The sequence below is a fragment of the Manacus vitellinus genome, unplaced genomic scaffold (assembly GCF_001715985.3).
Source record: "Manacus vitellinus isolate BGI_N305 unplaced genomic scaffold, ASM171598v3 scaffold_28_pilon, whole genome shotgun sequence".
In the NCBI taxonomy this organism is placed as follows: Eukaryota; Metazoa; Chordata; class Aves; order Passeriformes; family Pipridae; genus Manacus; species Manacus vitellinus.
In genome coordinates this window covers 7,485,728-7,498,160 of record NW_021940122.1, presented here as the reverse complement: position 1 = coordinate 7,498,160, position 12,433 = coordinate 7,485,728, and the positions used below count along the sequence as shown (strand labels likewise).

The 12,433-nt window shown below is 46.2% G+C and overlaps 1 protein-coding gene across 1 annotated transcript in view; it reads left to right on the top strand.

The window, feature by feature from the left end:
- GSK3B (glycogen synthase kinase 3 beta) overlaps window positions 1-9,459 on the top strand; it is a 157,212-nt gene extending 147,753 nt beyond the window's left edge. The window contains exon 14 of the mRNA XM_029960636.1: window positions 4,315-9,459. Coding sequence (XP_029816496.1) covers window positions 4,315-4,382 — 68 coding nt within the window. The 3' untranslated portion in view covers window positions 4,383-9,459. The remainder of the gene's footprint in view (window positions 1-4,314) is intronic.
- Window positions 9,460-12,433: the final 2,974 nt, after the last annotated feature.

The window sequence follows — 12,433 nt, the reverse complement described above, 5'->3', positions numbered from 1 at the left end:
AACAAAACAGATTAGAACTGGTGTTACCTGCCACTGTGTGGTAGTTGAAAAAGACCACAGTGCTCTGTAAAATAAGATTTAGTGCATTTGTGATATTCCCATTGAAGGAATTTTGGAAAACTTTAATTTCTTAACTGGGAGAATATAGACAAGCAATTAACTCAGGTTTCTACAAACTCAGCACAGGGATGATTCCTTGACAGAGAAGTAAAACTTGCATATTTTGCTCTTGCCAGTTTTGCTCAGAGCCTGGCTTTTTACATCCACAGGCAGGTACAATAGGGAAACCAGGCTTTCCTTCTCCTTCCACTTGTCTCCTCAGCTCTCTTGTGAGGATTCCCCAACTGGTGGTAGCTTTGTTTCTGTATCTTTGCAGATGAGCAGCACAGTCTGTCAGCATTACAAATCCACCCAGCTAATGCTGTCATTAGTGCTAATGGGCTTTCTCAGACCGGGCTGGCGTCTCTGTCATTCTCTGAACTGTAGCCCTGTCTTTGCTTTCTGGGAGGTTTCTGAGGAGTGTCACGTACCCTCCAAGAAAGCTGAGGCATTCCTCAGAGGGAAAAGCTGACTTGGAGGAGGTTCTCTGCAGTGATGAGAGATGCTTTTGCCCTCTGTTTGAAAGAACTTTTGGAAGCAGCTGACACTTAAGCCCTGGTGACTCTTCCTTGCCTGCACAGGCAGAGGTGTCAGGTAGGTGGTTTAGGACAAAGAGGCTGTTCTGACCTGGAGCCGCAGTCTGACCAGTGCTCATCTGTCCTGTGCCAGAGAGCTGGATCCAGCTGCTGGCTGTGCTCCCCAGCAGGGCTTTGGCAGTGGCACAGGCCACTGCTTTGCAAAACAGATGTCTTTTATCATCATTGCTGAAGGCCTAGATCTCCTTCTCTTATGCCCAAATACTGATTTCTCATGGAGAGAAGGAGTAAATGAATGTCCAGAGAACCTCATACTCCAGTTGTGCTCTTTTTCCAGTGCTTCAGCAAAGAGATGCTGGAACAAGCCCCTGTTCGTTCCTCAGATGTCCTGTCAATGCAGAGTCAACAAATGAACTGAAATGTCAAAATACTGCATTTTCTTGTGGGTTGGGAGCAAGTGCAGCCTTGAACTTGCTCTGCACTGTCCCAGCCTTGGGGAACTTCTATATGTTGTTGGACTGCATCACCTGACTGACTTTCTTTTGACATGTGGCATATATATTTCTCAGGAACTCCCCCATTAGAGTGATGATAGAAAAGGAGCATGTATTACATGGAGCTCCATCCTCTCCTCTTCTTTGCTTTATCTCTGTGCAGTAGCAATGTAATGATAACAATTTCAGCCTCTGCTGTCTTCAGGAAATGGAGGTCAAAAGGCACATTTTATATCATCAAATGAAATACAAGCACTTTCTGTACACATATAGAGAAATCTTCTGCCAACAATACAGACTCCAGCTGGACTGCTTGCATCAGGCACTGCCAGCAGATGTTGCATTAACTGGAGTTTATCTATACTTGAGAATTAATCTAGAACAGGCACAGTGAGAGTTTAAAGTGTGGAAACTGTTACCTGGCTCGCTGGGTCACTTTTGATTTCTGTAGTCATCGTTGGTCTGCATGCATGTGGGATTTGGGAATTGCTCCTTCAGGGAAATTCTCCACATAGGAGGATGTCTCTTGCCTGCAAGGCTAGCTTCCCAAATAACGTTGATATTGTTGTCATGCTGCATTGGGGCTTTAATTGTATGAGGGTATTTTTTTATCATCATGGTCATTGCTTCATGAGGGAGGGGATGCAATTAATTTGGCGTGAGATGAAAAGGAACAGGAAAATCCGAGAGCAGTCGTCTGGCATCTTCTGCCCACAGGACAATTTGCCTTTCTTCCCACACTCTCCTCACAGCATTTCCTTTTCAAGTAGACATCACCCTCTCTTCCCACTTGTCCGTTGTGTTTCTGGATGCTGCTGCTTGTTTGATTTCCTATTTTTGTCGCAGTTGTGTGTGTTACTTAATTTGTGACTCAGCAAGTGCTGCCCATCTCTAGACAGCGTGTGTGATGTGGTCGTCATGCTGGAGGGAAGGGATGCCATCCAGAGGGACCTTGGCAGGCTTCAGAGGTGGGCCTGTACAAACCTCATGAAGTTCAGCAGGGCCAAGAGCAAGGTCCTGTACCTGGGTCAGGGCAACCCCAAGCACAAATACAGGTTGGACAGAGAATGGCTTCAGAGCAGCCCTGAGGAGAACAACTTAGGAGTGTTGGCTGATGGGAGCCAGCAACGTATCCTGCGCTGCATCAGAAGAAGCATGGCCAGCAGGTTGGGAGAGTTGATTCTGCTCCTCTTCTCCACTGTTGTGAGACCCCACCTGGAGTACTGCATCCAGCTCTGGGGTCCCCAGCATAAGGATGTGAACCTACTGGAGAGAGTCCAGAGGAGGATGATGAAGATGATTGGAGGGTTGGAGCATCTCCCCTATGAAGACAGGCTGAGAGAGTTGATGCTGTTCAACCTGGAGAAGAGAAGGCTCTGGGGAGACCTTAGACCACCTTCCAGGACCTAAAGGGGGCTACAGGAGAGCTGGAGAGGGACTTCTTACAGGGGCGTGTAGTGATAGGACATGGGGGAATGGCTTAAAACTGAAAGAGGGCAAGTTTAGATTAGATATTAGGATGAAATTATTTACTGTGAGGGTGGTGAGGCACTGGAACAGGTTGTTCAGAGTAGTTGTGGATGTCCCATCCCTGGAAGTGTTCAAGGTCCGGTTGGACGGGGCTTGGAGCAACCTGGTCTAGTAGAAGGTGTCCCTGCCCATGACAGGGAGTGGAACTAGATGATCTTGACAGTCCATTCCAACCCAACCCATTCTATGATTCATCCCATTGCCTTTGCTCATGGTTGCACTTCCAGCTGTGATCAGGTCAGTATGGCAGAAGAGGAGTGGGGTTTCATTACTAGGTTACTGCAGACCATTGTCCGGCTGCGTTGCCCTGCAAGCTCTTCCATGCGGGAGGAATGTCACTGCTCTCCCCACCCACCAGTTGTATTTTGTCATGTCTGGTACCTATGCTAGTCATGCAGTCCTTCAGTCTGAGGTCAGTAAATCTGTTCTTTTTATAAACCCTTTCCACGTGTCTTTTGGAATACACTATTTGCCCAGTCTGCCCTCTTCTGTACCAAGATAATAAGTCTTTCTTATGTTTTTTTCTTGTTGCAGTTTTGATAGCTTTGCAGTTAACCTTACTTAAATGAAGTGGGCAAAATGTATGGCAGTCTCTTGTAGAACACCTCATTTAATATGTTTTTCTCATTCCATATTTTACATGTTTAGATGTTCACCCACTTAGTTCTTTGTGCCTTGACTAATCAGATACTAGATAAAGTGGTTCCAGGTGAAATTGGTGCATTTTTTTTCCCTATCAACTCTTGTAACACTACAAACGTTTTATTTTTTTTAGAGAAAATACTTGATGCAAGTGTCCTATGAAAACACAGTTACAGTGAATTTCCTTTTGGTATTTTTTTGCAAACACTGTTTTCTTGGAACGCACTTTGACACATGCCCTTGATCCTGTGACTTGTCTCTGTGAAACACTGTCCCTCCCTGAGAAGAGAAGGTGTTGGAGACCATTTACTGCAGAGACCCAATCCTCTAATGATCCCGTGTGCTTGTGTAAACCTTGTTACTGGCTTCAAGCCTTAATGTTAATCTGCTTCAGCAGTTCAGAGACTGGCAGATCAAACTTGCATTGAGCAACACAGAATAAAGTAGTAAATTTGAAAGACATTTTCTAAAGCAACCAGTGCATGAGTTACATGGTAGCATACAAACTGTTTCTGCCAGGGAAGCAGGCTTGTCATGTTCCTTGTCTGTGCCATTCACACAATTAACAGGCAACTTTGTTATAAGAAGGACTAACAATATGAAACTTCAGCACCAGTGTGAGACCTTGTCGTGACCACAGACACTTGATGTGTTGGCTTTGGCCATGCCAGAGTGCCTTGTCCTGCAGTTAGAGTTGGGGGAACGTAACACAGGCGACTTGCTACTGCTCAGGTACTGCATAACCTGCCAGAGCCCAGCTGGGTGTTTGCATGCCAGCCCTCAGCCCTCCAGACTGCCTTTGTCCTGCTTAAAGGCCATCTTTCCCCTCTCCCCAGATTGCATTGTTCCATCTGCACCCCTGAAGGCAGGAGAGCATCCTAACCTAACAACATCCTGTTGGGAGTTGTGGGTTTCCCTGTGTAGAGAATGTTGTAGTTGTTTGAAATGTGTCTCTGTTTTGGAGGTAATGCTGGTTGTTTTATCTCTCTTCCCTTCTCGTCTGTCGTTTGCAGATGTTAACGCAGGAGAACGAGTTCAGACCAATAGTGTAGCTACAGCATCAGCCTCCAACTCCACCTGAACCAGTACCAAGCAGCCAGCTGCACAGGAAAAATCACCAGTAATTTTGAGTCTTGCTCAGCAACACTGGTCACATTTGGAAAGAAAATTAAAAAGAGGAAAAAAAAAAAAACAACAAAACAACAAACCAACCAACCTGTTCATTTTAGTGTTCAATTTTTTATTATTATTATTGTTGTTCTTATTTAACCTTGTAAAATATCTATAAATACAAACCAGTTTCATTGTATTCTCACTCTGCAGGGTGTCCGGGGCAGGGGACTAGGTGGGGGGAGGAGGGAAAGCGGAGCAATACAACACACCAATGTCTCTCCCCTCGACAATCTCTTCATGTTGGAAGTTTGCTGTTGTGTACTTCAGAACCAGGACTCTTGCCTCATACCCCCTCCCACAACAGAAAGAAGGAAAAAAACAAAACAAAAATACCCCAAACCTCATTCTCTGCTGAAGTTTTTTTTTTTAACCCTCTTTTTTTATTTTCTTTTTAAGTGAAGTTTTGGACTTTGATGTAGTGCACAGCTTGAATTTGGTCGGGAGCTTAGCAGGGGTCATTCAACAGAGCTCAGCGTTTCTTGTCAGCAAATCCATATCCCAGGTTATCTGAAGAACTGCCCCAGCTTGGCAGGGGAGCAGGCGACGTGGTAGGAAAATAGGTTGCCATGGGGTGGGGGGGGAGGGTTTGCCGTGTGTCTAAGGCTTGAACCGCTAGTGGAAGCCTTTCATTTTAAAAATCAGTGCTAGTGATGAAGAAATCTACAGCTTCATATGGGAAAAGCCTTTCCCGAGTGAGTGATATATAATATAATACACACACATGCACCAACACCAGCGGTTGGCTTTGCCGAAGCAGCCCCTTTGCCCAGCCGGAGCTCCTGCTCCCCGCGTGTCGGGCCGGCGCAGGGCAAGGAGGACGGTCAGCTCCGGCTTCAGCAGAGAAGAGCGGACGAACAAAATCCTCAGCAGGGGCGGGGGCCCAGCTGGTGGATGTTAAGGGACTTTTTGGAAAGTGGCCACTGTGAAAGCTTGTTTGGTTGGGTTTTTTTCTCTCCCTGCCCCTCCCCGGCTCTTGATTTGAACAGGCTTCCCTTTCCCAAGGTGCGTACAGGAAAAGGACACCAGGGGTTATAATGTGAACTGTTAACAGGCTACTGGTTTATTTTGTAATATTTTTTTAAACTGCAGTTTTAACTTGCAGGATGCCACATTCTCCGATAGTTCTGATTTTAAATCCACAGCTAGAATCTGTATTTAATTTCATCTTTTTTAAATCTCTTGCCTTTTTTTTTTTTTTGATCTCTATTTATTGATGCATGTTGCCACGTCGCCATTATGTTAGAATATTAAAATACACATCCGAATGCTCTTGACGGTAATTTGTACCTGCTGACTTGTAGGAAAGCTGGCTCTATGAGTGTGTGTGTATATATATTATATAAATATATACATGTATACATAGATACAGTACTGCTTTTTTTATTTTTGTCTACGATCTCAAATCAGTCTGACTGAAGTGTGAGGTGAATGCTTGTTCTAGTCCATCAGTTCAGGGTCCGGGTTTCCTCCCTGCGACAGCGTGTGGCGCAAGCATCCACGTCTCTCTTCCTGAAGTCAAAGCAATATTCCTCGCGAAAGGGTCAGGGGAGCGGCCGGAAACGAGACTTTTGGAGACCTGATCTTGTTGTAGGCTTGCGGTTGGTGTCCGCTCCAGCCTTATCTCCTCCTTCAGAGAAACTGTAGTCGCCTTTGGTGCTTACCGAGCTGTTACCGACCTGCGGATCTCTAAGGCAAGCAGTTGCTTTTCGGGAGCACGCGGACCTCCATGTGGCCCGGGGGTGACCGGCCGTGGTGGCTTTGGCAAGCTCGGCCGCTGCAGGGGCAGCAGGGGCTTTGTCACGAGCTCGGTGCGTTTCTTCTTGTACCTTTTGTGCTGTTGACGTGGGATTTTTTTGGAAACTGTCTCTTAGCAGCCCCTGGAACTGATAAAAGCCCTGCCTTCTCCCTCCTGCCTGACACATGGAGGATCTGGGGAGGCAGGAGCTGTTTGAAGAGGTGAGTGACCACCTACCGTGAAACCGATAAACCCTCATGTTATACCCTGCGGTCGTTTGCTGTTGGGCACACACACAAAAAAAAGGTTTTAAAGCTTTTTAGCTGTCATTGCATTCCGGCTGGCTGCAAAGGAAAGCACACCCACGTTGAGAAACAGAAGGCTTTCCAAATCCTTACCTGCAGCTTAATAGAAAGGGCTGAAGAGTGTCTTTAACGCATGCGCTCGGCTAGTCAGTGTCCTGAAAGGTAAGTGAAGGGGCTTGGTTGACCCAGTGATCCAAATCCATGCAGGAGACTCAAAAAGTAGGACAGTGGCAGGGTATGGATCTGCTGTATAGACAAGACTGCTGAAGCACTGGCCACAGACGCTGTTCTTTGGAGGCAGTAAATTACCGAGTCTTTAAAAAACAAAGTAATAAAACTATCAAAGAAAAATTGCTGCTTGTGCCAGGAAATGTGGCTTTTCTTTTTCAGTTTTTTGTTTAGGACTGGCGGAGGGGATTTAAGAGCGTTTCTCTCTGTTTTTGTGACTGTGCCGGCGTCTGTGTGTGTCTTGTGTGTGTGTGTTAGGTGGGGGGGGGGAGGGTCAGGGGCGCCCCTCTGGTTTTATTTCTGTTTTCAAGGATCATAGCAGGATCACACACTCTTTTATACAAGTTAGATCCAGGTCTTTGAACAACCTTTTTTTGTAAATAAGGAAGAAAAAGAAAAAAAAATCACAGGAAAAAAAAAAAACAACAACAAAAACAAAGCTCCTCACCAAATTCAAGCTTGTACATTATTATTTTTGGTTGTTTTTGAATTTTGAGTTTTATTGTTTTGTATGTAAATATGTGGACCCAGGAACTGTTATTAATGAGCAAAAAGTTACCGTTCAGGGCAGTGATTCTGTTTAATAATCAGACAAAATGTAGACGAGCTTTTTAAAGCCATATAGTTTTAACTCTGTACAGTAGGTACCGGCCTGTATTATTGTAACAATAACTCTAGCGATGTATAGTGTATCTATATAGTTTGGAGTGCCTTCGCTTCCATGATTTTTTGAATTTTATTTCCCTTTTATTTTTTTCTCCTCCTCCTTTATTAACGATGTCTCCCACCCCAAACCCGCATCTTTGCTCCCCCCTCCCGCTTTCTAACTCTTTGAGTGCTGTAAGGTTTCGGTGATACCCTGATCAGTAGCGGAACGAAAGGAAACCGTCTCCACCGTCATGCATTTCATTGGAGCCGTGGCTTTGTTCTGGAAGTCTCCAAGTTGCCCACCCTGCCCTTTCCTCCTCCCGCTAGCAGTGACTGATTTTGTTCGGACACTTGCCCCAGAGCTCATTTAGACTTCGCTTGTCTTTCCCCTCAGTCCTGTGCCCAGAAGCCCTCTGGGCAGTAGCAGCTTCCAGGAGGCTCAGCCTTTCCACCCTCCCTGCAGCTGTGCCGAGGGCAGAGGCCGGGCTCAGCGAGCGGAAAGGACCCCCAGGGAGGGAAACCCCCCACATCCCACAGGGTTGCTGCGCTCGGAGCCATTTGGCTGCGGTGGGAGCAGGGGCATCGCTGTAGGAGGCTGCGGTGGTTTTTTCTACTGGGAGGACTTTCTGTTCCCTTTCTTCTCCCTATTTTTCCCCCACATCCCTCCCCAAAGTCACTTTTGTTTTCTTGAGATAAGTTTAACATGACTCTTGATTTCTTGTGCCCAGCACGAAGGCCTTGTTTCTAAAACTAGTTTGCTTGTGTTTTACTACCTTGTTAGTATTCCACATAAGATTGTCTTGAATGGGAAAACACGTAACTCTTTACCAAACCAAAGGTTGCTGTTTTATTTCGAAGCATCTCGTGTTCATTCCAGTGAAGCAGAGGCTGCACTTTCTTTCTGGTGACACGAAGGTCAGTGATGCCAAGCTGTTGGTGACAGTCTGCTCAGAGCTGTCCCTCTCTTCTTTTACTCTCTTTCGGGCTTGTTTTTTAACCCAGTGTGGTCTTGATCTGTCCCTTATGTCAGCCCTGCTGTAGAGTGGGTCTCTGAGCCGGGCTCGGTTGCAGTCTGTCTCCCTCAGTGGGCACCCGATCAAGACACTGGTGTTTAATATTAAACTTATCAACCTTGCTAGGGAAAAAAATAATGACCTGCAAAAGAAAATTGGCTGGTAAAAGATCCCTGAACATTCTGTCCCCTTGTTTCGAAGCCAAGCTCTACCTAAAATGATGGCAGGTGCCTGCAGCTTGCAACTTAAAATTCCCCCCCCTCCCTGGTTTTCAGTACTTGGAAAAACAGAAGTCAAGCAGCCTGTCAGACTCTTACTCCTGTACTAGGAACCTCAGCCACCGCGGAGAAAAAGGAAAAGCCGATGAGGAAAAGCACAGTAGGGTATTCGGTCCAGGCTCTGCCTTTTGGAGACTGCCAGCGGGTACCCCTGGGGTGGCAGCTGATTTCCACGGGGCTCTCGGCCGGTTCTGGTCGTAGTTGGCTTCGTTTTGCAACACTGCAATAATGGCAAAACGACAGGAAAGGAAAACAGTACCTAAGGGGTTAGCTCGAGAAAAGTAGCTTCCTTGTGTTGGTCTTTCTCAATTTATTTTTAATATATATATATAAAATATATTTATATATATATAATTTGCTTGCCTGTAAAATTTGCGTTCATTAATGTGTTGCTGATGGATCACTTGGGCCTGTACACACCAATTAGCGTGACCACTTCCATCTTAAAAACAGAAATCTAAATATATATATATTAAGGACTGTGGGTTGTATACAAACTATTGCATACACTTGTGCAAATCTGTCTTGATTTAAAGGAAAAGCAAAACCTGTATAACATTATTACTACTTGAATGCCTCTGTGACTGATTTTTTTTTTTTCATTTTAAATATAAACTTTTTTTGTGGAAAGTATGCTTAATGTTTTATTATTTCCCCCGCCCCATTCCCCTTGTAAATACGTTTTGTTCTGTGTGACTCGGTTCGGAAATAGTTAACTGGTACTGTAATTTGCATTAAATAAAAAGTAGGTTAGCCTGGAAATGAAATTTAAAAAATACCAAGTGTGTGGTCTTTATTTCAAAAAATTGCCCCTTTCTTTCCTCCTCCTCTCTCCCTTCTCTGACCCTTGTTCCTCACCCTCACGCCTCTTTCCACTCTGCAAGAATAGGTGGACATAAATCTTTGTAATAATAGAAGAAAAACCACAAGAAATGAGCATGTTTTCTTAAATGAACTGTGTTATTCCATGCTATTTTTCAAGAGATGCCAGCTTGTTTATGATACCGTTTGATTTGATGGAGAGAGGAACCCTGGGACATAAATATTTCAAATTGAAACCAACCAATCTTCCTTTACCGTCCACCTATAGTTACAAACTTAACCTGTGTAAACTGCTGGCTTGAATCCTGCACTCATGGTTGTTTGGGTTGTTTTTTTTAATCATTGGATCCCATTAGTAATGTTATTTGGTGGTGATCTGTAAAGTTTGTTGAGACCACATCCAGTGGACCGTTCCTCCAGCAAATCAGCACGTAGCTATCTCTGAGTTGGGTTTCCGGTACTGGATAATGTATGTATTAAACATGACATGTCTATTAGCGCAAAAAGAAAAAAGAAAAAAAAAAAAACCTTTTTTGGGCTGGCTGACCTGGCCGAATCCATTCTGTCGCTATCCTAAAGGCTAGATGCGAGGTCATGTGACTGCTGCTTCAATAAAAACAAATTTATATTGCAAAGAGGCTCCTCTCTGTTTGTTTGTGTGCCACAGGCCGCGGTTGTCCCCACAAAACCTCTGCTGGGCTCCAGGCTGGAGCCTCCACTCCAGAGCCCCTCCAGAAGTGAGAGGTGGGTGGGAAGGGCCACACTTCAGAGACATAGGGACAGATGCCTCCAGATAGCTGCTTGGAGAGAGACTTTGGTTTAGTGGAATGGGCCCTGTGCCCAAATTCAGCCAGGACTGGAGAAGTGCGAGTCTGGTCAGTGCCTTAAAGGATTGAGGGGGTGAAGTCTGGTGCTTCCTGCAGAGTGAGGCTTCCCCTGCCCCAGACAGCTGGCAGGGACAGGACAGTCCCTGTCTGTGACGAGTCCACACAGTAAGTGTTGCCTTACCCTGCAATCCTCTTCGGATTGCTGATACATGCAGTTTGGGGGCTGTTCCCGCCCTTCCTGGGTGCTGAAACCGCCCTTGAAGCAGGTGCCAGTCCTCCCCGGCTCCCTGACATGGGCTTGGGGCTTGGTTTGTTCAGCCCCTGCTCCTCTGGGTCACCAGGATAAGGGGGACAGGCTGCCACCAACAGCCTGGCCACCCCAGAAGCAACACAGGTGAGCAGTGGCTGCTGTCCCTTCACTTACATTGGTCCCACAAGGTCACCAGGGTTGGGGCTTCATCCAACTCATTTGGTGAGACTGGGGCTGCTCTGCTTGGCCTGTCTGGTCCCTGGCATTAAAGGCGGCCAGTTATACCTGCAAAAGCATCGCTGCCTGAACTACAGCACCTCTCTAGGTGAGTTTATTGATTTAAAGCTTGCCTCTGATGGGGAGTTCATCACAATCCTCAGTGATTTGGGGTGGTGGTTAGTCATCTCTGGGTACTTTTCTAGATTCATGTACCCTGAGGCCTCCTGTCTCTTCTGAACTTCTCTCACCACAAATGCAAGGTGTGGTGCTCTTTTTAGATGCAGTTTTTTGCACAGCAACCCTCAGCTTCAGTCTCAGGTCTCTCTTCTGAATGTCAGAGCCCCTTGACCAGGACTCAAACACCTCATAACTTCTTGCTAAGCTGACTAGAAGGGGATCCTTTGTATCTTTGTAGTATTTCCAATTGTATTTCCTCTGCCATTGTTTTTAAGACCCTCCTTAAGCAGTAGGTACCAAAACGAGACAGAGGTTTCCTCAGTAGTCTCCCCAGTGTCAAATAAAGGCACTAGAGAGCATCTTGCAGCTGGTGCCTGTCTATCTCCTTACCTAAGTATTGCACTCGCCTTTCTGTGAGGAGCCTGCTGTTGCCCAGTTTATCCATCACTCCCTCCTAATGTAACCCCTGCAAGCATTGCCAACGGGACTCCTAGAGTTTTATATTCCAGTCACCCTTTCAAAAGATGTAATAAAACACGTTTGCATCAAGAGCCAGTCCCCCACACAACCTTCCAGGGAATGGTCACTCTGTCGCTGTTCCCCGTGAAAACTGCTCGAGACCTGTCTGCAAACCAGGTTCAAATCCACTTAGTTGTTGGTCACCAACGCCTTTGAATGACTTAAAATGCTAATCCAAGCGCAAAGCAGGACCAAGCTGAATGCGGTACAAAAGTCTGCTCCACTGATGTGCTTTGTCTTTATCGACTGAACTGCCAGCCATCTGCGTTGGAATTAAAAGTCAGTGTCAAGGCTACTGGCACCATTTGTTATCTGGAAGGTGGCAGCTTTCATGTTGCTGGTGGTAAGGTCCAATTTGCTTTCTGTGGGAGAAGAACAAGAACCACAAAGGAGGAGGAGGGAAGTGAGCCACAAACTATGGACGGGAGAGAGAGCAGGAGCACTGCAGTTTGTGTGTGAAGCTCCAAGTCCAGTTGCTTGGAGACGGTGAGCCCAGCAGATGGTACACAACTTCATTAGCCAGTCTTGAACCTTGCTTCCCTCCCATGGCTCTGGGAAGGGCTTGGCTGGCTTGTTGTCCTGTCTTCCTTCACTAGTCTTGCAGGGTGGTGTTCCTGGTAAGGTCCAGGGCTGCTCCATCACTGCTGGCTTAGCTAAAGGAGTTCTGCACAAAGGCTGTGGGGTCAGACCCGAGCTGCTGCCAAATCTGAGGTCTGTAGGAAAGGAAGGTGTGTAAATATCAATGCCTCATGGGGCACAGCAGAAAATCCAGGCTCCAGTCTGGGTGTGAGTGTCATACAATGCCAAGTGTTTGAGACCAGTCCCCCAGACAAACTCCTACTTGTGCTCGTCGCAAGAGACAGCACACGAGTGTCTGGGCTGTAAGGGAGAGCTGGACTTTCACAGCAAACACCTGCCTTTGGTCAATGCAGGAATGC